This window comes from Amblyomma mixtum, chromosome 5 (assembly GCF_055824585.1).
Source record: "Amblyomma mixtum isolate Tamu chromosome 5, ASM5582458v1, whole genome shotgun sequence".
NCBI lineage: Eukaryota > Metazoa > Arthropoda > Arachnida > Ixodida > Ixodidae > Amblyomma > Amblyomma mixtum.
This window is the reverse complement of record NC_143016.1, coordinates 62,425,762-62,448,711: the sequence shown is the minus strand read 5'-3', so window position 1 is coordinate 62,448,711 and position 22,950 is coordinate 62,425,762. Positions and strand designations below refer to the sequence as shown.

The 22,950-nt window shown below is 46.3% G+C and overlaps 1 protein-coding gene and 2 long non-coding RNA genes across 22 annotated transcripts in view; 2 read left to right on the top strand and 1 right to left on the bottom strand.

The window, feature by feature from the left end:
* The window catches only part of dlg1 (MAGUK family member discs large 1), a 559,794-nt gene that overhangs the window by 495,408 nt on the left and 41,436 nt on the right, over nt 1-22,950 (top strand). For all 19 annotated transcript variants that reach the window (XM_089544710.1, XM_089544718.1, XM_089544717.1 and 16 more), the window contains 2 exons: nt 19,926-20,082; nt 20,767-20,869. In XM_089544710.1, the coding sequence (XP_089400836.1) occupies nt 19,926-20,082; nt 20,767-20,869 (260 nt within the window). The remainder of the gene's footprint in view (nt 1-19,925; nt 20,083-20,766; nt 20,870-22,950) is intronic.
* LOC149342425 (uncharacterized) lies at nt 2,099-16,721 on the top strand. Its single transcript, XR_016283031.1, has 2 exons — nt 2,099-5,942; nt 7,663-16,721. It is a non-coding gene; the product is annotated as an uncharacterized LOC149342425 (long non-coding RNA).
* On the bottom strand, nt 8,926-16,893 carry LOC149342424 (uncharacterized). Of its 2 annotated transcripts, XR_016283030.1 has the most exons (4): nt 16,329-16,893; nt 14,222-14,548; nt 12,296-12,381; nt 8,926-12,219 (listed from the first exon to the last, which is right to left on the bottom strand). It is a non-coding gene; the product is annotated as an uncharacterized LOC149342424 (long non-coding RNA). The 2 variants fall into 2 exon arrangements; XR_016283029.1 differs by having other exon boundaries at nt 8,926-12,381; nt 16,329-16,888.

The following is a 22,950-nucleotide window of genomic DNA, read 5'->3' as shown; positions in this document are numbered from 1 at the left end:
ATCTGCCGAACAATGCGGGATTGAAGTCTGCACATTGCAGAGTAGGAATTGTGCGCTGGGCGTCTAGTTGGGACCGCGCAGGAAGCCCGGAGTGCTAGGGGAAGGGGAGCATGGCTAAAGTTGTGAGCGACTGGAATGAAGAGAGAGATTGTTACGGCAGTTCCTTTGGCAGAGCCGCTTTCGCATCTCCAGCCCTTATCGCGTTGGTTCCGAGCTACCTGAGATTCAAGTGAGCGCACTGACGCATCAGTTACTCTTTTATCATGTCTACCCCCGGTGTTGCCGCTGCTCGGTCCCAGCGATCGCGTGCTCGCGCTGAGCCCTGCCCTACGTGCACTCGCTGCACGAGTGCGCCTGCCAACGACTCTGGTCCCAAGCGGCGGCGCTATCGTTTCCTCCCACCGGGGGTTATATTCGGGGCCGTTCCGCCGCGTCTACGGCGGCGCGCGTGCGTAAGGCTAAATGGAGGAAGACGATCCTCATGTCACGTGACTTTTAATGACGTCATTTCAAAATGGCGTTTGTTTAGGTACATTTCTGGGTACTTTTTGTTGCAAAATTAGGTAAAAATGGCGTCGCAAAATTTTGAAACGTCCCTAGCCATAGTTTCTAGGTCGCTGGAGTCTTTACGGTTGCCACGGTGACCATCGCTGTCATCGCCGACGCCACGGTGGTTTGTTGACATGGCTGCGATGGCTGTTTACCGCGCGGTGCATTGACGTGTGGAGTAAGTGCTGCCGTGAAAGTCATCAAAGGTTGGTGCAATGGCGAGTAATATTGACCGCGCTAACGTCCGGACTTGTGCCCCAGTGCCCTAGTGTTGTCTTTATTATGCAAGTTTGCAGTGCGACCTGTTCCAGCCGTGGTATGATATCGGAAGCCCCTAGAGACGTTTTGCAAGGCGGTGCTTGACTGAATTTGAGGTCACTTCAGTTCTCTTCGGCACCTTTCGGTATTGTATCTCGTGTTTGAACATTGCCTCCTCTAGAAGGAGGCAATGGTTTGAAGCATTGGATGAGTGTCGAAAATTATGTTTCCTTGTGTTGCGCGTAACTGATTCTGACCTGTACGTACTGATAGGATGAGCTCGTATGCATAAAAATGGTGGATACTGCGCGCCATTTGGCAGTTGCGGTACATATAAACTATGTTCCTGGAGTCCTGCATGTATGCCCACCGGCGACAAGCTATGCTAAAAAAAAATTAAAATGCGGAAGGAAGGCGGACTGGACGTACTACACGCTAGCCTTTGAAAGGACAACACATCTTCCGTCTTAATGTTTAATATGCCTGCAGTGTCTACCCACCAACTAGCCAAGCTGTAATGGATTACTTCGCGTTGACACCCATGTTGCGCAAAGCACACGGTAGGCCACAGCTGCTTTGTACGACGCCGTAACGTTGCCCACGGAGAGACTTAACGCGACGCATCGTGCCACATGAACTATGATCCGTTCGCCTCTTTCTTCGCTGATAGGCATTTAGCGAATGTCGTAGTATGGTCACACCACCGAACCTTTGAATATGTAGAAAGCTGCTTTTCTTTTATCTATTTGGTGAAGTGTTTTTATACTCATTAAGTAGAACGTGTGGTTCTTGGTGTATTTCTTGTAACGTTCAGCATTGGAATAAAGCCAGACAAGGCCGAAACTTGTTTTGCTTGCTCTGTCATTTCTGTAATGGTTTGTGATGAAGTGGGAGGCTTGACTTAGGCTTTCAGCATCCGCGTAGCCAGTGTGGCCCTTGGGTTTGTTTGGGAACGATGTTGGGTTATTGAGGGGTAAGTAAAACACAACACAGAGAGAAACGTAAACACTCGGGATGATCAGTTTCTTGCACTTTCTGTGTGTTACATTTTCTGAGCTTCAATTTCTAGACGCCATGAATGCATTCCAAATTTCACAGCTAGCTGTTTTTTCTGCTGCACCAGTTAGTGAAAACACAGACTGACGGGCAAGTTGGTATGACATAATAAGGCAAAAACAGCACACCTGCATAAGGAAGACGCTGCGTTTTGTCTCATCTTCCTTTATCCTTGTGCAGGTGCACTGTTTTAGCCTTATTAGTAAAAGTATGTTGTACGTACAGGGACGTTGGATGCCATGCATGCCGTAATGCGCTGCGTTAACTTTGTACTAGCATTTGTAGCTAGAAGGGTTTCTTTTTGACATTAGCATTGTATAAGTGAATATAATTTGTGCGCATACATGAATAGCATGCTGGCTTGGCCTTGTAGGCCACTGCATCATTACGAAGTGTATGAGGTGTCACATTAATTGCACGCCTGCTTTTACTGCACGTTGCCAGTTTTGAGGGGAAAATCTGTTTTGTGTGGAGTCAGCAGTGACTAGGCAAGCGACCTTTAAATGCAAATAAGCTTGCTCCATAGATGGTAGCTCTGTGGGGCAATGGACACACACACAAAAAAAAAGAGTAGCCATGACCTTTCAATATAAAGTGAAGAAGCAGCATAAACCAAACATCAACACGCCATGCATGTGACATGCTTCTCTGCATACAGTGAAGAGCTTAAAAATGCATGAAATGTAAACATGGCTTGTCTGCTTATATTTGGTTGTTCCTTTTAGAGGGAAGCATGTTGACAAATTTTTCTCTGCTTTATGGCAAATGTCTAAAGGAGTGTGAGATTTCAGTAAGGAAACATTTACAGTTGGCCACATAAGTTTGAGGTATTCAAATTAGAAGGTCTGAAAAAGCTGTGTGCCTTTTCTTTCTAGCTGCATTCTAATTTTCATTCTTCGCTTGCCATGCTGCTGAATGGGTGGGTCTGCTGGTTCCTGAATTACTGTTTTTGTATATGTGCACAGTCAGAACATATGTATATCACGAGTATGAGGCAACATATTTAAAAGCACAATGTGAAAAGAGCTTGTGGATACATTTTTGAAGGTTGGCAGCTCAGTTTGCAGATATGTTTAGGTGCTTTTTATATTGTCAAGGCCCAGTAGGTATTAAAGGAGTAGAGACAACAAAATTTTAGTTGTTTCTTTCGGTTAGAATGATGTGCAGTACTTTAGAAAGACTAGACAGCTGCATGGATTGCGACAACAAAAGGCAATATATTTATAATTGCATTTTTTTCTCTCGCACTGCTTTAGCTTAAACAACCGAACGACGACTGTGGTTTCAGGGATGTGTTCAGGTCATGTGAGGCATACAAAGACAGCAGTATTGTTGCAGCTTTGTTCATTGTTATTTGCATCAACTCGTACACAAACCTGTCTAAGAGTTGGAGTCACATAAAGTGAACAGGCAGCGATTATATCTCTTTTTGCATGCCTCATGTGACCTGAACATGTATCTGACTTCAGAGCAGTCATTCGGCTGTTAAAAACCGAAACCAGATGACACGAGAAAAAAAAATTAAATTGTAAATTATTTAGCTGACAAAGTTAAAATCCACATGGTGGCTTGTGTACAGCATTGCCTAGTGCATCAGTGTAAAGAGAAATGCGCATCCAAAAATTTGGTTTCTCTACACCATTAAAGATGTAGCCCATGACATGCTTGTGGCAGACCTTTGAGTTCATCATTCTTTTATGAGAGTTGTGAAACTGGCTCACTAGAGTGTAGCATATCAGGAGTCAGAGTGTTACTGGAGTACTCTGACCTCATGGTGATTAAAATAGAAGAAAACTAGTTGAGTCCACAAAGAATGAGGTGCTCCTTTCAGAAGCAGAGCTGCTGTGAAGAATGTTCTATGAAAAGACAACCATCAGCTCTTTGCTACATTTCAGTTTATTTTCTTGAAGACCTAGTAACGGGTATTACAGAAATGATAAGAGGTACGTTACAGAAATAATTGGTACCTGCATATTAGCATGACAAGGGGTGACTAATAAAATTTTTGTAGGGGTCTATAGAATTTTGCCTCCATCGAAATGCGACCGCCACAGCCGGGATCGAACCCACGTCTTTCGGGTCAACAGCCAAGCACCATAACCTCTGAGGCACCGCGGCGGCCAGTGATTTTCTATTACTGGCCCTCGGTACGGTGGGTTCACGGTTTTGCGGTAGAAATGTTATTGGTGTATGCCTGTTGTGCATATATTGGCTGAATATTTTTGTTCAAAGTAGTGCAAAATTTGTGAGTTCTTTTTTCTCTTAGAATCCACAATTCATACTGTGGCAGCTGTTACACTTGTATGACACCTTGATAAAACTAGCCAAAAATTATAAGCTTAAGTGTGTAGCAAACCAAGAAGGGCATGGGACAATTATAGTAATTTAGATGGAGTGGGGAAGTTGTCTATCGTTAATTTTTAGATTGCAGATATAGTAAAAGTAGACGATACCTAGGCAACATGTAAGACATAAAGCAGAGACCTGGACTTTTGGTTGCTTATAATGTGGTCAGCCGTTGCCCCGCTGCAATGGCTGAGTGGTTACGGTGCCCGCTGCTGTTCCCAAGGACGGGTTCGATCCCAGTTGCGGCAGCTGCCTATCAGTGGAGGCGAAATGCTAGGCGCCTGTGTACTGAGTGACATCAGTGCTCGATAAAGAGCCCCATGTGGTCAAAATTAATCCGTAGCGCTGCACTATGACGTTCCTCATAACCCATGTTGCCTTCGGACGTTAAACCCCATATTCTATACCATACCATAACTTTGACGTGTTCTGTGTGCTTGACCATTTAAGCTGCAGTAATTGCTGAGCACTTGTTGAGTTTTCATGGGTATTTTTATGTGTAAATGCACAATGTGTGACGGGGTGCATATCGACAATTACGTATGCATGGCACTCATGCTAAGACTGGCGTGCATGTGAATATTCGTGTCCATCGTGCAAATAAACGGAAGTTGCATAAATAGTGAACTAAATGTAGTGTCAAAATGTCTGTGAAGAAAAAATTCTCATGTTTGCATGTGCTGTTGAGTCATTTTGATTGTAATGGCAAGCGTGGTTACGTTCAAGATTGCAGCAATATCTCGGCACATTATGATTTTGAATGGTAAAATTTTGTCTGTCTTGCATCCCTTGCAGTTTCAAGTAAGGTGGACGCGCACAGTTCCAACATTGCTGCCAACATGATTTGTGTGAATGGCTTTATTGTACACTGTTGGGAGTAAGGCTTCTAGTCCATCCGAAGTGCTCTGATGAAAAATACCTTTTATAATGGTACTTGTGGTTCTTTCATGTCATTAAAACTAAACTCAAATAATAAATAATGTGAGTTTGAGCTGCATAAGTGAAAGTTATGTGACCGCTTTGTTCATGACAGTACATTTGGTTCGGTTCAATCCGCTACAATGATAGAAGACCGTTCTGCTTTGAAACAGCTAATTGACATGCATTCAAGCTTGGGATGAGCAGCAAGAGAGAAAGCGTGCATATTGTTGACGACGCAATGTTGACCCTTAAGTGCCCCTGTTACGTTTTCAGTTTTCTTGCCTTAATTTTCTTATGGTCGCACTGGGCGACCCGATTTAGAAAACTGCCAAAAAATAGTCGCACGTCCTAGCTTTAGTCAAAACCAAGGAAAAGAAAACATGCATATTTATATTTTTGTTTTATTTTTATGAATCAATTTTATTGGCGTTTCCTTTGAATGAGTGTGTTGATTTTCGTCAACTGCATAAATGACTTTCTTATTTATGTTGCAATTTTTAACGTTCAATGCTTTTTTTTTCTAGTTTATTGCTGGTATCGGCTATTTGTATTTAATTTTCTTTGAGGGAGCTCGCGATGATGATGATGCTAGCGCTCTTACAGCGCCCCCTACAGTCAGTTAGCAAAGAAGAAAAAAACAACATGGCGGTTGTTTACGTACGTTCGAGTCGCGGTCGGCGGCTGTTGCGAGTGAAGTATTCGTCGGTGTCTCGTCTTTGTGGCGTGTGTAGTTCTTTAAATTTGCCACTTTTTTGTTTGTAACCAGTAGAACGCCTATGGAATGCGTGTTTACCTCCCATGCGTCCCTAAAGGTGAGTGAGCAGGACGCAAGCCCGCGCCGTCCAGTACTGGCGTCCCTGATCTGGGTGTTTCCAGCTCATTCTGGAAAATATCTGTGCATATAACTCTTGTTATAATCATCACGATGCAGTGCGTGGGCTGTGATATGTCGTCGCATTGACTTTCTCGTGATGCAAGGGTTGGAGAACATTGCAGCATGTCGTTTCCAGCCAGCCTTCGATCCTTCAAGACACTGATCTGGACACCGAATTGCGACAGTACCAGTTGACGACTGTTGTGGGTGCAAGGTGGCGTAGGTCTGCTAGATTACAGAGAGAAGCAATTGCCGGCAGAATAATCGCAAGACTAACCCACTTGTGGCTCGCAACCACCTCAGTGGACTGAAAAATGCTCGGGACAGAGCGAAGCAATAAAGCTGCACGGTGCTAACGCTATAGATACGTTGCTTACGTCTCATGTAGTACCTATCTGAATTAAATGTTCTGGAATGCACTGGCAGTGTGTACTTCTGCTCTTGAGACCGAGTCGTCCTTCATGGCGCAGAAAGAGTGCACTGAACGCATGTGCATACGCTGGGCGGCGCACCTTAAAAATAAAATTGTTTCCATGTTCACTGCATGTTTTCAAAGGCACACGAGTTCTAAGGTAATCCTCCGAGTTCTCGTTCTGCTGGTATAGTCATATTTGGTCTGTGCAATCAATGACTCTGTGCCCACATACTGTCAAAAAGCAAGATTTGTCAGATCTTTGTCAGCCAGAGATGATGTCCTGGCATGCATAAATTGATATATAGCATCGTGACAGTGTGACACTGAACACTTTATTAAGATGTAATAGCAAGTAATTTCGATGTTTGTGTAAGCCAGTGTATTTGCCTTCATTGAAAAAGATATGATGGTGTTCGTATGAGGCGGGACAGAACTTGTGTACAAAGTATGTGATAGCCAAGTGCTCAGGGCGAAATGTCACCTATCACTGCCTCTCGCCGGGGCAGGTGGCCCTCTGGAATTCTTTACTTCAGCATACTGCAAAACTAAAATATGTGAAGAGCTGTGCTCAAATTTCGCTTTACCGACTGTAGTTATTGGCTGTTGATTTTTTTTTTTTGCACGTGGTTTACTGCTGATACAATAACACACATGGCTCAGTCTGTGCATTGTACTGCGTGCTACTTACTGCATGCAATGCTTCAAAAGCAAGGGTTCGGGCAAGTTGTTTGTTCTAGTTAAGGTTGGTCGCCGAACAGAAAGGGACGACACGGGAACCAGACACACAGCACCGACTGTCGAGATTTCTGTCAGTGTTGTGTGTCCGGTTCTCATGTTCATGCTGTCTTTATTTCTTTGCAATGTGACCAACCTTAGCTTCAAAAGCAGTCTTCGCACTATGTATAGGGAGGGTGCACAGAGAGGGCCTGGTAATAAGCGTGTTCATTTTGTGCTCGTGTCTGTGTACAGCACCTGGTGCTAACTGCTCGCTATACTGCACATTTCAATTTAGGTGCCAAATATACTTCCTTGTGATGCAGTGTGTGCACACCAGGGAATGATCTCGCATTTTGCATGGTACAGCGAGTACTCTTTTCCTTAACATGTAACAAACTGTAGCTGTCTTTCAAAAATATCATTTTAGTGCATCAGCATCAGAACCCCCCATGTTGGAATAATCCGTCGGTCTGAAGCCTCAGGTGACAGAGTGGAGGGAGTGAAATCCACCTTCACGAAATTGCAGGGAAGAGGGAAGAAGAGAGGGCGGGAGGAGGCGGTTGGCAAGCGGTTGCAAATCTGAGTCGAAGGGTGGAGTGGATGTGTCACTGATGGATGGGATTTCATCGGGTGAGTGGAGTGGGGGTGTCACGCAGTGATTGATGGTACCCATTCGTACAGTCTGACCCTGTCAGCGGCTGCTCGGTCCGGCAGGAACATAATGCTAACTTTGGCTTATGGGGTTTAACGTCCCAAAGCGACTCGGGCTATGAGGGGCGCCACAGTGGAGGGATCCAGTAATTTCGACCAACAGTGGCCCTTAACGTGCTCCGACATCGCACAGCATCTGGGCCTCTTGTGTGTCACCATCAGAATACAACTGCCGCAGGCGGGGTCATACCAGCGTCTAATGGAATTTGTTTAATTTTGTCGTTACACTCACAGTAAGATTAGTCTTTCCCAAGTACAAGTTATATTTAATGTCAGAGTCCAAGGAAGGGCAGCTTTCCAAAGCCACAGCTGGGCTTGTACAGCGTAATTAAGCAGCATTAACATCCTTTAGAATCAATTAACGTGTTTGTACTATGATTACACAATGGACACAGTATTTATCAAGGCAAACAATGGCAGCGTATATATGCCTGCAAATGTTTAAATCAAGAATAGTATCTGCTAGCTTATTAAAAATATATCATTTATAAAATGACCGTCCAACTTCTCAGAAGTACCAAATCTGTGGAGAAATACAAATTGAAGATTGCCAATATGCCTAGGAAAATACATTTTGACTGTCAAAAAAGGATTAGGAGCACTTTATTATTAACTACGCGAGGATTGTGGAAAGATGGGTCGGGTCACACCCAATAGTGCAAAACATGAACCCTTGGAAAAGATGCGAAGTTGTGGCGCCTATGCACTTATATGCTGTGCATAATGGGCTGCCTTGCATTACCATAACCTGTCCAGGTAGACTGCCACAAGTCAGTAAAAATCTCCAATATATACAACCGCAGTTTTCAGTTAGGTACACATTTTATTGTGACATTCTTAATCTAGCTGGCAGGCTATCGCCAGCCCGAGGTGAATGTGACGTGCAGGATGAAACGGGTGCCATATGTGGATACTGGAGTAAATGTGATGTGATGAGCCTTGGGAGCATTCCTCTTCACATGGCACCAGGCAGTCTTGCGGCCACATAATACGGCTGGCAGTGCTTCATTCTGTAACCTGTAATACTGCAGTTACTTGCATCATGGATGCAGTTTCTTGTGGGAAAAAATTAGAATGGTAAGTTTGGTGCATTTATTACATGGTGTAAAACATGGTGTGGTCAGTTGAACTTTCCCCAGATTTTGATGATTGATGTAGGGAAAGCATTTATTATGCAAATGCATCCATTATTTAAGTAAATATGGTGTACAAAAACCTGGAATGGAAACAGAAATCAGCATCTGCAGGATTGAAACAAATTCCTAACAACTTTGGCGCAGCACCATACCCATGACTGCCAAGCCACATTTTAGCCCCTAGCCTTTCACTCTACACTGTCCTTAATCTGTTCATTCCCAATGGGCCAGACATGAGGCCGTATGGCACTCGGGTATCCGTATCTGCCTATATGGACATGCCACGTTGTCTACTACACAGCTTTTTAAACACTTGTAGCAACAGTGTCAGTTTTCTCAGAAGCATGAAACTTTGTTACGATTAGTTTTATGACACACCCAGCACATTAACAGGCATTCTAGCCAAATTATAATTTCGTTGCAGTTGGGCTTTGAAGCATTTTTCATTAATGAGTAAAAAGGAAATGACATTAACTGGGCACTATATGTTTCATCTAAGCTGCCTTCTCAACAAATAGGGGCATTTTAGAATTTCTAGGCAACAAAGTTGGCACAGTGTTCCCATCACACAACAGAAGGCTCATTGCTTGGAAGGCTGGTGGAGAGACACTGTGTAAGAGCCAAGCAAGTTCATTTATGAAGTGCTTTATCATATGAGGGAAGGCTATTCACGGCTGTTTCTACCATGGCAATATAAGTTCGTGTCACAAATTGCACCAGCAATGTTCTGAAAAATGAGTAATACTGTTTTTCTGTTGCAGCAGTATTCTCTTTGCAAAATAAGATGAATAGTAGTTTTGCGCTGCAGCTTTCAGTGTGCAAGATGACAGCTACGGCTTAGCCTTTTGTCAAGAATACTTTTTCTCATATGCATTGCAGAACTATAGAACCACATATTGTCAACTGTCCTAAAAGGCAAGGTGTGTTGCTGGGCGAGTTGGTTGGGGTACATCTTGAGAAAAACAGCACTTGCAGACAAAGGAAACGAGAAGGACACACAACTGCGCTGTTTTTTTTTTGTGTGTCCTTCTTGTTCTGGTCCTTTGTCTGCAAGCGCTGTTTTTCTCAAGATGTCCTAAAAGGGCGGTGCACTGTGACAGCATGACGCAACAAAGAGGAATGCAGCATGGAGCGACACTTCATACTAATTTTATTGAAGAGCGCATGCCTCTATGAGTGCATCACATGCAGACAAAATGAAATCAAGCAGGGATGACGAAGAAATAAAATTATAGTGAATGCAAGGCAGGTATGAACAAGAAAATGAGTGCACTAATTTCCCAAAGATGAAAAATGTTTGCCAATTGTCAGAAGTTCTCTGTTGAGCAGTGCCAGAGAGGGCGTACTCACACAAGCAGATTCTGAGTAGGGAATGAGGGGCCTGAAATATCTCAATTTCTTAATTGTCGGGTTTAACATTCGGGAGCGGCACATGGGCTATGAGGGACACCATAATGGAGGTCTCTGGATTAATTTACACCACCTGGGGCCCTTTAATGCACGCTGACTTTGCACAGCACATGGCCATCTTTGTATTTTGCCTCCACTGAAATGTGGCCGCTATGGCCGGATCAAACCTACAGCCTTCGTGTAAGCAGTCTAAGAACGCCAGAGCCACTGAGGCGCCGTGGCGGGATGAGTTCTCCATTCCTAGGAGGAAAGTTTTGGGAAAAAGGAATGACTAGAAGAGAAATACCAGAGGCCTGTAGTGTACCATCAATGGTGCTGCTTGATATGGGATATGATGGCGCACCTTTCTCATGACCATGTGGGCTTCAAGAAAATTAGCAAATGACACTCCTCTTCCCTGCTGTGTCTTGAGCTTGCTATGCTAAAGCACTTTGTCAGAATAGCCTGCCAACTAGCTCATAACATAATCCTAATCCCTCACCTGAAATCTGCCATCTTCAGCTGGCAGGGCCTACAAATGCCAGCACAGTCAAATGCTACTTTCTGGCTGCTCTGCATCTGACACAAGTGTAGCTCCATTATAGCAACAGCATGCATGTGCTTGCACATGTGCACATGCGTTGCATGGTCAACACGTACTTGTGTACATGTTGTCGCAAGCCTCGCACTGCTCACAATGAAGCTCACAGCCACTGCACGATTTGCTAGTTCTTTCCACTGTGTGCTTGAAGTTCACCAAACTTTGTGACTTTACATGCCACTGGCCATCTCCCACTCTCTCAGTACTGGACTTAGAAAGCTCAATGCTTCCTAAATAGGGCAGATTTGCGGTGGTCTGCTCCTCCTTTGACACCTGTTGTAAAGTTTTTCGGATGTGAAATTGAAGAGTACTTTGATTAATGTATCCAATCACCCATTTACCTTGCCACCAAAGTGAGAGTACTTCAGTGCCTTGACTCCAAGTGATTATTTGTTGTTAATCCAATGTACTGCCGATAGCAGTAAGCCCACTGACATGCCCTCTTTGCATATGTTTTCTCAAAATTTCTGACAAAGCCAAAGGCAATTAAGCTGATGCTCTTTGGAGTGAATACCAAGAAGTGCAGGGAGCAACTGTTGAGACTCAGTCTCATCTGTCCACTTCATCAGAGTGTGCAGCATGTCCCTTGTTGTACTCCTGCAGTCCTTGTTTGTGACTGTATTCAGGTGCGTGCTCCAGTTGTGTAGCACCTGCCAGCTGCAAAGCAGTCGACTCTTCAAGGGACCCATCACCTGCTCCCATGCACTGCCATAAACAGGGGCATCATCAGACATAAATGCCTGACATGGTATTGTGTTTTTTTCTTTGATGGCCTCGAAAAACCTCACCACAGTGCCCGTGTTCACCCTTTTTGAAATCAAGTAGGCACACGGGATACCAAAGGCATCTTGAGAAATTGTGAGCAGGGTTGTCAGTTGGAGTTAGTACTTATTTATGACATGGGTGGAGTCAGTGCACAGTTTCGCTGCCCCCAATTCATAAAGGAGCTCTCGTTGTGGGAACGTCATTAATGCTAGCTCAAAGTCACCATCATGACTGTTGGGGTCACCCTTCTTCCTGTAATACAACAGTGGCGACTCATTTTTTGCCCTCATTTCTTCGACCCATAATTCAACACTCTTAAAATCGTCTGGATCTCTCTGCTCTGTTTTTCCAATCCTAAACTTATCTGCAATGTTACGGAGGTCCTTAGTGGTCACAAGTTGCATCCGTGGGCTTGATCCACTTGTACCTGCTCGGATGTTGTGCACAATGGTTTTTTCTGGCACTCCTTCTGCTAACCGGCCTGAAAATGGTACAGAAAAAAACTGTTAACATCTCTGGTTCATCTGCCTACAGCCATGTAATAAAGTGACAAATACTTCTGGTCGGATTCCTTCGTCTTCCACTTTGTTCCTTTTCACAGGTGACACACAGTTCATCTTACTTTCATTTCACTTTTGTGGCACTGCAAAGCACACAACAAAATGGTTGTTTCAAAGCCAGATGGACTTTATTTTTATGAGCTTGAGTGTTTAAACTTGCATACTGCAATGCAAAACAGGGAAGTTATATACAGCATGTTATAAATGCGGAATATAACAGCACTGAAAATGTGGACAAGAAAAGAATAAGGACATGTGCTTCTCATCCTGTCCCATTTCATTCTGCATATTCAAAAAATGCACCGATTCGCCTGACAGCAACCTTTAAAGGAGTAGAGACACCAAATTTTTGAACGCGAACTTTGTTTCTTTGGACTTGTGCACAAGACAATAGTGTGCACGAGTCACAATGTAGAATTCACTTACGCCAGGTGAATAATTTCTAAGTGAATATTTTTCTCATGCTGTTTCAGTTTCAACACCTGAATGACTGCTGCTAAGTCAGAGACAATTGGAGGGCATGCCAGTCATACATAAACTGAAATATAAATGCTGCTTGTTCATTTTTTTTTTTTTTTTTTGCGATTTCAACTCTTGTGCAGGCTTGTGTTTTATGTTAGTGGTTTTTGAGGAAAGGAAATGGTGCAGTAACTGCCTCAACCATGCCATGAAGGAAAGAAGGAGTGAAAGAAGCAAGAGAGAAAGAGGTGCTGTAGTGGAGGGCTCCGTAATAATTTCGACCGCCTGGGGATCTTTGGGCACTGACACTGCGCAGCACGTGGGCACCTCTTGCCTCCATCGAAACTCAGCTGCCGCAGCCGGGTTCTAACCCGGGTACTCCAGCTTAGTAGCTGGACACTCAAACCACAGCCGTTCCTGCGAGCGTTACTGATGAAGTGCCAAAACAGCCAAATAATTCTAATTAATGAAAGTTCACTGCAGACGATCTGTCTTATGAGAAAAAACATGGCCCTTATACAACCATTAGACTGGTGGCGTTGCTTTGATCAGCAACAAAATGCCTACGCTTTTGACAGGCAGCCAAAAAAAGAGGCTAGCATCGAGTGCAACTGTCAGTCATTCAAGACACGTTTCATAGAGCTCAAGCCGACTTCTTACGGATGAAGTTCAACGTCAGCCGATTGAGCGACAGACCTAGGGTAGTCAATGAAACCAGCAGAAAAACAAAAGAACAGACATTGGAGTAGTTCAGTGCTAGACGACATTCCTAATTATGTTCAGTTCGAAAGACTGGACCCCTTCCACAAAGCATCTCTAAACTAAACGGCATGAAGTTCGTACAGACTGTGCTGTGCATGCAATGTGCCGTGGATCAATTGTTTTTCACCCTTCAATGCGACCAAGTAGGCTCAAGTGAATTGCACTACAGTCAGATACAACTCGAGAACGAAGTGGCAGATGGCCCTTAAAGAAGACCCCCCCAGTCAATGGCGTCAGCTGATTTTCATCAGTTAACCCAATTAAAGCCATAACTAATCCCCTTTCATCTGCCACCCTCCTGCAGTGCTACCCCCTAGGATTAACCATGACATCATGAGAATCGGTCGACGCCATTGGATGGCAGGCTTCCTTTGAGGGGCATTGGCCACTGGGTTCTTAAGCTGTGCCCTACTATAACTTCTTCCGCCCCCTCGTTTTGTGGGACATGCCTTCTCCCACTTTACAATAGGCATTTTCGTGTTGTCCCACCTCTTTTGTGCCATAGATGCATCGCAGAAGAATAAAAATCATTGAAATGATCACTCGAGTTAATGAGCAATATCTTCCCCCTAAAATACATTTCTATTGCACTTTCGTCTCCCATTTATGAAAGGTTGGTGGAGTGTAGCTTCTAAACGTTTTCACATTCCGGTACAGTCAACACAGCATGCACAAATGCTTTGTACAAGAGGAGTGGCTAACCTGCAAGCCCTCTGGCATCATCCTGGGACAGCCTTTGGTGGCAGGCCTCATTGAAGTGTCCGTAGTGTTTCTTTTGAAACACTACATATACCTTGCCCTCTTTCTCCATGACCTCTAGAGTAGCAAAGCAGTGTTTGCTGATTTTGCAGCTTCCTTGCCCCTTTTCCTGCCTTTGGCGCTGTTCTATAGGAAGCTCTTCGTACGAGCCGGAATGGTGGCAGTGCAGGTAGCGTTTAAAAACCCTTGGTGCACATTCCTTCTTTCCTGTAGAAGCTATAAAATGGCAGCAAGTTTTGCTTTCTTCTCCGTCTTTCCAGGCGCAAAATCCTGAAACAGAAAGATTGTAAACATAACTAAGCACTCCACATAGTATTAGTTAATTATTAGTGTGAAAGCACAATTCCGAACGGTAAACCCCGAGCAAGATCCTGCAATGTGTATGTGGGTTTGTGCCAAGAGCATAGCAACGGCGACACAGCAACCACAGCCTCACAGCAGCATTGCAACATAGTTATGACACGATGCCAACATATGATGTTAAGTCCATGACCACTCATGACTAAAAAGAAATTTTTAAAAATTGAGGCGTGAACAAAGGTGGGCTCCATTTTGATAAAAACGTGTACACAATGATAGCACATGAATAACGGCATAAGGCATCCTTAGAAAGCCAACAGTAAAGTAACAAGACAAGGCAATGTTCATGAAATTCTGCTTTTGCACGTTTATAAAATTTCGGCAAAACTTCTCTGTCAATTTTTTGTGTATCACACTACTTTCATTTTTTGAAAAGCAAGGCCAAATTAAAGTTTGTACTTTTTACATACACTAATGAAAAATGCATGTGCTATGGAGTGGGCACATATGCAGTACTCTCGCACTACTACTGGCGCTCTGCCTCTGCCAAGTGCGCATGGCAATCACAGATTTAGCTTCAAATTTTTAGCCTTTTGCCTGCAGTGCAAAACTGCATTTCCCAGCTTTTTTATTGTTAAAAATTTATCAGTCATTCGCTTACTGTTTTTTCCTGCTATAGCGCATGGGGAACAATTTTTGGAGAAAATTATTAAGTTCAGGTTAAGTTATTACACGGACTGTTACATGGAAGTATTTCAATTTTACTACACCCTGCAAAAACTCATTCCTGCACAGCAACCTTTTACATGGCCCTGTCCTTTGACCACAAATTCAGGTCAGCGCTGTTGACTTCTAAAGGCAGAACAATGCTGGGCATTCTTCCTACACACTTCTGCATGTTGCGATTGCCATGGCTTCAGCGCTGCTAAGCCAGTGCATGCCGCGACAATGTTGTGTGTCCTGTCGAGACATTGCAGATGCCTGCAACAAAGCATAAGCAAGGCCTGTAGCAGCGAGTCTGCTGCAAGGACCAGTTTTTTTCCTGCAGTGGCCACTTTAAATATGAAAGAGAGTGCACTGCTTGTCACTTTGCTTATGGAGGAGCTAGGACACCAAAAAAAAATTCTGCAGACACACATAAGACTGCTTACCAGCGAGAATGCCAAAGCATTAAAGTGCACAGTCATGCTATGTTGCAGAATGACGAGTCATGAGTGCAAGGCATGACTACGCAACTTTGTACAAACTCTGCACACCTTATGTTACTAGTAAAGTGCTGAGTCATGCTACACTTCAGAATGATTAGGAGTCAAAACTCTGACTACCTAAACTTTGTACAAACTATACACCTTACATTACAAATAAGTGCAAAATGACTATGACAAGTCATGGCTTTCAAAGGTTATAGTACGTTACGTTTCACATTTCACTCGAATGCCCGCAAAGGCTACCTCTGCAGATCTGTCGCACTAGACCAAGCCCATTGAAATCTTCATGGTTCCTTTAAAAAACGTGCATGTCATCGCTAAGTTTTTGTGCACAAAACCACGTGCAAGTTTCCCCAGGTGAGTGTAAGCCCGTAAATAAAAAAAAAAGAACGCGCTTTGTGTTTACAAACTTAAAATGCGCGCACTCGAAAAGTCAATAAACTGCAACTTTTCAATCGGTAATCTAAGCGCGCGACTGCATCCCGCTTTGGCCCTTTATTGCTTTAATCACAGCGTGCGTGCATGCAGACTTCGTTTCTTACCTTTATTAGAGTCGAAGACTAGATTCTCCACCTCTTCCTCGAAGTCGTGGTGCCGTCGCAGATCACGAAGGGCGACAAAATGCTTCGGACGTAAGTCGCACAAGAACGGCCGTGCCTTACTACATGCTGTTGTGACTGGGAGAAGGATGCATGGGCCTGCCTACTGGCTGGAGCCGAGCCACCACCGCTGCCGCGTGCAGATAGAGGAGAGATCAGAGGAAAGAGAAAAAGAAAAGACGCGTCGCAGCAACAACCGCGTCCTTCCCCATGAATATCCTTGATGGGTGTTTTTAAATTACTAGTATTGAAGAACGCCTTGTCGCAAACCGCTGAAGCAACGCCATCGCACGTGTCCGTCTCCATGCTCAAGGCAAAAAAATAAAAAAAAAACAAGCGAGCAAGAAATGCACCTTGGGATACCTTGGGATATTGAGCAAGGATTTTCAAGAAGAGTTGAGATTTTCCCTGTCGGTTGAAGCGCAGTGTTCCCCAAAAGTCCCCACAGAGTGACGTAGAGTAGAGCAGTGACGTCTGTTCTCGGTTGGCCAATCGCAACGAGGATCACCTTCCTCTGAATACGCCCTCCGGGCGCGCGTGCCCGTCCCTCCGCTGGGGGCAGCCGGCGGTGCACGCGTATTTGTCATGCGGCACGCGTTTCCCCCGTTTTCGTCTTTTCGCCCCTTTTGCTTGTTCTTCGCCGAGGCGGACTCGCACAGGCGGGGGTCGGTGAGCGCGGAAGTTCGCAATCGATTTTTCCGCGTCTCGGTTAAAACGCGTGCGCTTTACTCGCGGGCACGCTTCTGGCAACCGCTGTGCGAGCAGTACCGTGCAGCGAAGCGCGCCTGCCCAAGTTCCCGGGCGCCGAACGCGAGACTGAGTTTTTCTCGAGAGTCGATAATGCCAGCTCGATTTCGACTTTGGGCTCAGTCTGCGGCGAGGCTTGGAAACGTCGGCTATGGGGGAGCAAGTGTCGTGCACGCAGTGGTTGAGTGCAAAGGAGGCCTGGACAGCTGATGCTGGATGCTGCTTTTAATCGTATATCGTCTATTGAGCCCGCAGGTACACATTGGCGCAAAACTGGCATGACAAAGAATTTGTTTGCTCAAGGCGGAAGGTGTTGAGAAATCCGTGCCCTTCCTGTACCTTGCGGAATGAGGGGGATGTAAGAAGGAAAGGGCGCAGAAAGGAAATGAGTGCGCTGTCGTTAAAACTTGCTTTTTCTTGTATGATCCCACCGATGCTATTTAAGTGTTTTCCGGGCACCGATGTGGTGGAAAGAGCTGATGCTAAAGCGTTTACGTGCTAAAGACTCCTCTCGATCGGCTCGGTGTGGCAACCTGTTGCTTTCTTAACCTCAAAAATCGTTATCTGCTTCAGTCGATGCTTGTGGTAGGATTACCCATCAGAAGGCACTCTTCGCAGTAAAACAAGTCATCGGCACTTCTCCACCAAAGCGCTACCCTGTCCTGTCGTATCGTCGAAACTACCTATCGCTTATTTGGTTGGCCGTTTTTCCCGTCGCGGAGTTTAGTGCCAGGCGCGTACAGTAGAAGCGTTGTGGGCTGTGTGGGTTATCGTTCGAGTAATTTAGCGTTATCGCCGTTATTTGCTGTGGCGTAAATATTGCTCTGTGCGAAGCACGAAAGCCAGTAAACCTGTATAGGAGCTGTTTCGAAACTCGCACGCTGGCTTTACCGAATAACAGTTACGCTGCCCGTTCACTTAAAGAAGGTTATGAGGGAAGGAGCGCTTCGCTGCACCGTAAAGGAAAAGATGAAGAAAGTGAGAAAGTAAAGAGAAAACGCATTCAATAGCTGACGTCTCAGTTTTTGCGCCCGGGGCCACAGCAGCCCGTCATTCGCGTGCGGAACCTGCAGCTGCTGCTGTCTTGGCGATTTGTTCGAGAGCTGGGCGATCGTTCCTTTTCAGGCGAGCGAGCACAAACGCGTCGTCATTGTTGCGTGGCGCGGAGTGAGTCGTGGGCGCCTAACGCTACGTTGCGCGCAACTCTTGCCGCGCGCCTCCCGACGTCGGCCTGCGTGCGGCAGTTCGCGCAGTCTCGGTCACGAAGCCGCGGCTGCCATCTCCGACACGAGCCTTCTTCCGCGCCTTTTTCTTCTCCCGTTTTGCCCCCGCAGGCACGCCGTCAGACGCGCTCTTGCAACTCGGCTCTGCGCGCGCGCGCGCAGGTCGTGCCGCCGCCGCCGCTGCTGCTCCCGCTGGGGACGTGATGGAAACGCGCGTCGTTGCGCGTGCGCTTTGATCGGTGCTGCGCCGGCGGCGTGCCTGCGTTCTACCTTCGTCTTGGGCCGTTCCGCGTAGTACGTTTTGCAGTTGGTGCCAATACACGCACGAAAAAAACAAAGAAAGGAAAAGAGCAGTAGAGACTGGTTCTCTCGAAATCGTGAAGTGTGTGCACGGGATTGATTGTGGATGCGGCGGCTGTTGCTGCTGCTCCTTCATGTTATTGCCGCGTACAACCGCCGCTGTGGCTCGGTGGTTATGGCGTTCGGCTGTTGACCCGAAAGACGCGGGTTCGATCCCGGCCGCGGTGGTCGAATTTTGATGGAGGCGAATTTTACAGGCCCGTGTACTGTGCAATGTCAGTGCACGTTAAAGAACCCTATAGGTGGTCGAAATTTCCGGAGCCCTTCACTACGGCGTCCCCCATAGCTTGAGTCGCTTCGGGACATTAAACCCCGTAAACCAAACCTATTGCCGAGCACGGCCTTCGTCAGTAGTGACCGCGGCCCACAGGGTTTGCTCGTAAGCCGCGTAGTAGTGGATGCTTTGGAGCGTGTGAAGCCCCAGAGCTCCATAGGAATGAGGAAGATTTGGACTTGCAGGAGTGTCCACGTATTACGCGGCTCAACAGCGAACTCTGCTGTCCGGACACGATTTGTTATAAAGGCTGCAGCACGTACAGAAATGTAGACTATGGGCGCGAGACCTGGTCGTCATGATGGATTTGCTCCCTCTGTTTTGTTGCTTACGAAATTAACGCTGGGCCGGTGCAGCGATTGCGAAATGATCATTGTATGTACGCGCGTGAAAAGAAGCCGGAGAAGGGGGAGGAGGAGCGGGGTGCCGGTTCTCCGGCACGTATTCGCAGGAAGGAATTACCGCACCGTTTCTGGAACGGCACTCTAGAAATGCATCGTCGAGCCGCCTTGCAACGCTCTTTCGCGCGTTACAGCCACCACCGAGCTGTTCGCTTCCTCGCGTCGAGAACGGCGAGGAAAAAAAAAAACCGCTCCACGAACAGTGAAACGCGGTTACGCAACACCGCCGAGCGCTAATGGGTTCTCCCTCCGTGTACCGCGCTGCCAGAGGAAAACCGACGTCCTGATGGGTTTGGAATGGAGCTGACGCTGCTGCTGTTGCTGTTGGAAAATGTGCGCTTAGCTTTTGCGTCACTTTTTTGTTGTTGTTTTCGCTGCTGCGTATTTTATGCCGATTTTATGGCCCGCTCGGGTCTGTAGTTTACGATGTTTTTTTTTTTTTATTACTTCAAGCTGATTATCTGCTTCGTAGTGCGCGGCCCCTGTAGAATGCCTGTCTGATTAAAGTGTGCCCCCCTCTCTCTGTCCCCCGCAGGGAACCGCGCAAGGTAGTGCTGGCCAAGGGCCCCACGGGGCTGGGCTTCAACATCGTCGGCGGCGAGGATGGCGAGGGCATCTTCATCTCCTTCATCCTGGCCGGGGCACCCGCCGACGCCAGCGGGGAGCTGCGGCGCGGAGACCAGATACTCTCTGTGAGCAGCACTCTCTCCTCCCCGGTCTACGCTGTTTCTTGCCGTAGTGGTATAGTGGCTCGGGTAAAGAGAGAGAGAAAAGAAAAATGTGTAGCGTTCAGTCCAGGGCCCCGATGCAGAAGCACTGGCCCAGCGCTTTCCCCGGAGTGAAAAGTAAGCGCATGGAATAGTGTGGCGTGGGAGCAGACGCCTCATGGGGAAAACGATTCCCGGGAACTGCCGCGGTTTTCCTGCTCCATAAATTAAACGCCCTTCATTCCCGAAGGAAGCGCATATATACCTTCATGAGGATCGGAAGACCGCACGTGCAACATGTGGCTTGGCCTGCGCAGGGTTTTCGCTCTTTCCCTTTTCTTTCTTTTTCTTTTCTTGTTCGTGGCCTGCAGTACGTCCCGAATGCACTCGTATGACGTCGGACGCCTTCTAAGTGTAGTATCCCTGAAAGGCTCGGGACATGCGCCTTACGATCACTGCTTCACAGAAGTGCGCTTGCGGGCTGCTGACGTCATCAGGAGCAGCCAGTGCTCGCCCGATACGGGAAAGGAGGCCTCATAGAGCTCGAGATGAATCGAAGCGCGGGAAGTACGCTGCTGTGCGCCGAAACACCGCCGGTTGACGTCAGCGGCTGCGACGGTGCGGATGTTTGTTTCCTCACGGCGGTTCTTCTCTTTCTCCTCCTCGCAGGTGAACGGCGTAGACCTGCGGCACGCGACGCACGAGCAGGCGGCGGCTGCCCTCAAGGGGGCCGGTCACACGGTCACCATGGTGGTTCAGTACAGGCCCGATGGTGAGTCGCCATTTCCCCTTCCACCCTTCTTCTGCAGGCTTCACGGCACCCTCGGCCTCATCACTGCCCTCGGGACGCGTCTCGTCGCAATCTTTTGATATGGTGCTGGCTGTAGCCACCTCGGATGAGTGGCTGCGATGGGTGCATTGACCACGTGTCGTCCGTAAACGGAGCTGATCCTGTCTGCAGCGAAGACGCAAGAGACGTAGGCTGGCCCTCGTTCGTCGAAAGAAGCCATAACCGTTGACGCACGCGCGCTGTGTTATCTCCTTATTCCTGGGTAGTTAGGGTCAACCGTTTCTCTCTCTCGCTCTTTCTATTTCTCTCTCTGTGATATGTCGTCGCAATTCTTGTCAGAATCTGAGCTGTTATGTTGATAGAATTCACAGCAGACTGCTGTGTCGCCACAGAAATGCAATAACTGGATCGGCAGGGGATAATAATTGCTTGTTTTTAAAGTCTGAATTAATTATGTGCATAATTGTCCTGGCTTGGCACCTTTAAAACTGTGCTTGGATGGGCAGTTGCTGCATACAAATCTGTGAATAAAAAGAGCCGCGCGCCTTTTAGTGTTCCTCCCAGCACGTGGCCGTAAACCTCCACATATCTTCACATTGTGCCGCCCGTACGTGCACATCGATGCGGATTGAAAGCATATTTTAAAATTCCTTGTTTAAGGTTGCGCCGCTTCCTTTCCAATGTTTTTCGTAGACATTATTTATAAGCAGAAATTCTAGAGATCATACAGTGCTGTGACTGTTGTGCTGCATTGTAACGTAAGTGTTTGCGTCAGGTAGGGCAGGTTGTGAAAATCGTGAATTTATTTTTATTCTGCCGTAATCTCTTTTAATGAAGTATATAGATTGTGCCACAAAAACTAGCCACCCTGTATACGCAATGCCTTGTGACCTCGAGAGTACCAGAAGCTTGGAAGAACGCTAACATTATCTTAATTCATAAGAAAGGAGACGCCAAGGACTTGAAGAATTACAGACCAATCAGCTTATTGTCCGTTGCATACAAGGTATTTACTAAGGTAATCGCTAATAGAGTCAGGACAACCTTGGACTTTAGTCAACCAAATGATCGGGCAGGCTTTCGTAAAGGATACTCGACAATGGACCACATTCACACTATCAATCAGGTGATAGAGAAATGCGCAGAATATAACCAACCCCTATATATAGCCTTCATTGATTACGAGAAAGCATTTGACTCAGTGGAAACCTCAGCTGTCATGCAGGCATTGCGGAATCAGGGTGTAGAAGAGTGTTATGTGAAAATATTGGAAGATATTTATAACGATTGCACAGCTACTATAGTTCTCCTATATAAAGTCAGCAATAAAATTCCAATACGGAAAGGTGTCAGGCAGGGAGACACGATCTCGCCAATGCTCTTCACTGCCTGCTTACAGGAGGTATTCAGGAGACTGGAATGGGAACAGTTGGGGATAAGAGTTAATGGAGAATACCTGAGTAATTTGCGATTCGCTGATGACTGCCTTGCTAAGCCACTCAGGACAAGAACTGCAAAGCATGATCAATCAGTTAGACAGGCAGAGCAGAACGGTGGGGCTAAGAATTAACATGCAGAAAACCAAAGCAATGTTCAACAGCCTAGCAAGGGAACAGCAGTTCGCAATTGGTAGCGAGGTGCTGGAAGTAGTAAGAGAATATGTCTACTTGGGGCAGGTAGTGACCGCAGATCCGGATCATGAGAGGGAAATAACTAGAAGAATAAGAATGGGGTGGAGCGCATATGGCAGGTTCTCTCAGATCATGAATGGTAGCTTACCATTATCCCTGAAGAGAAAAGTATACAACAGCTGTATCCTACCGGTACTCACCTATGGGGCAGAAACGTGGAGGCTAACAAAGAGCGTTCAGCTTAAGTTAAGAACAACGCAGCGAGCTATGGAAAGGAAAATGATATGTGTAACGTTAAGAGATCGGAAGAGGGCGGAGTGGGTGAGGGAACAAACGCGGGTTAATGACATCTTAGTTGAAATCAAGAGGAAGAAATGGGCTTGGGCAGGGCATGTAATGCGAAGGCAAGATAACCGCTGGTCCTTAAGGGTA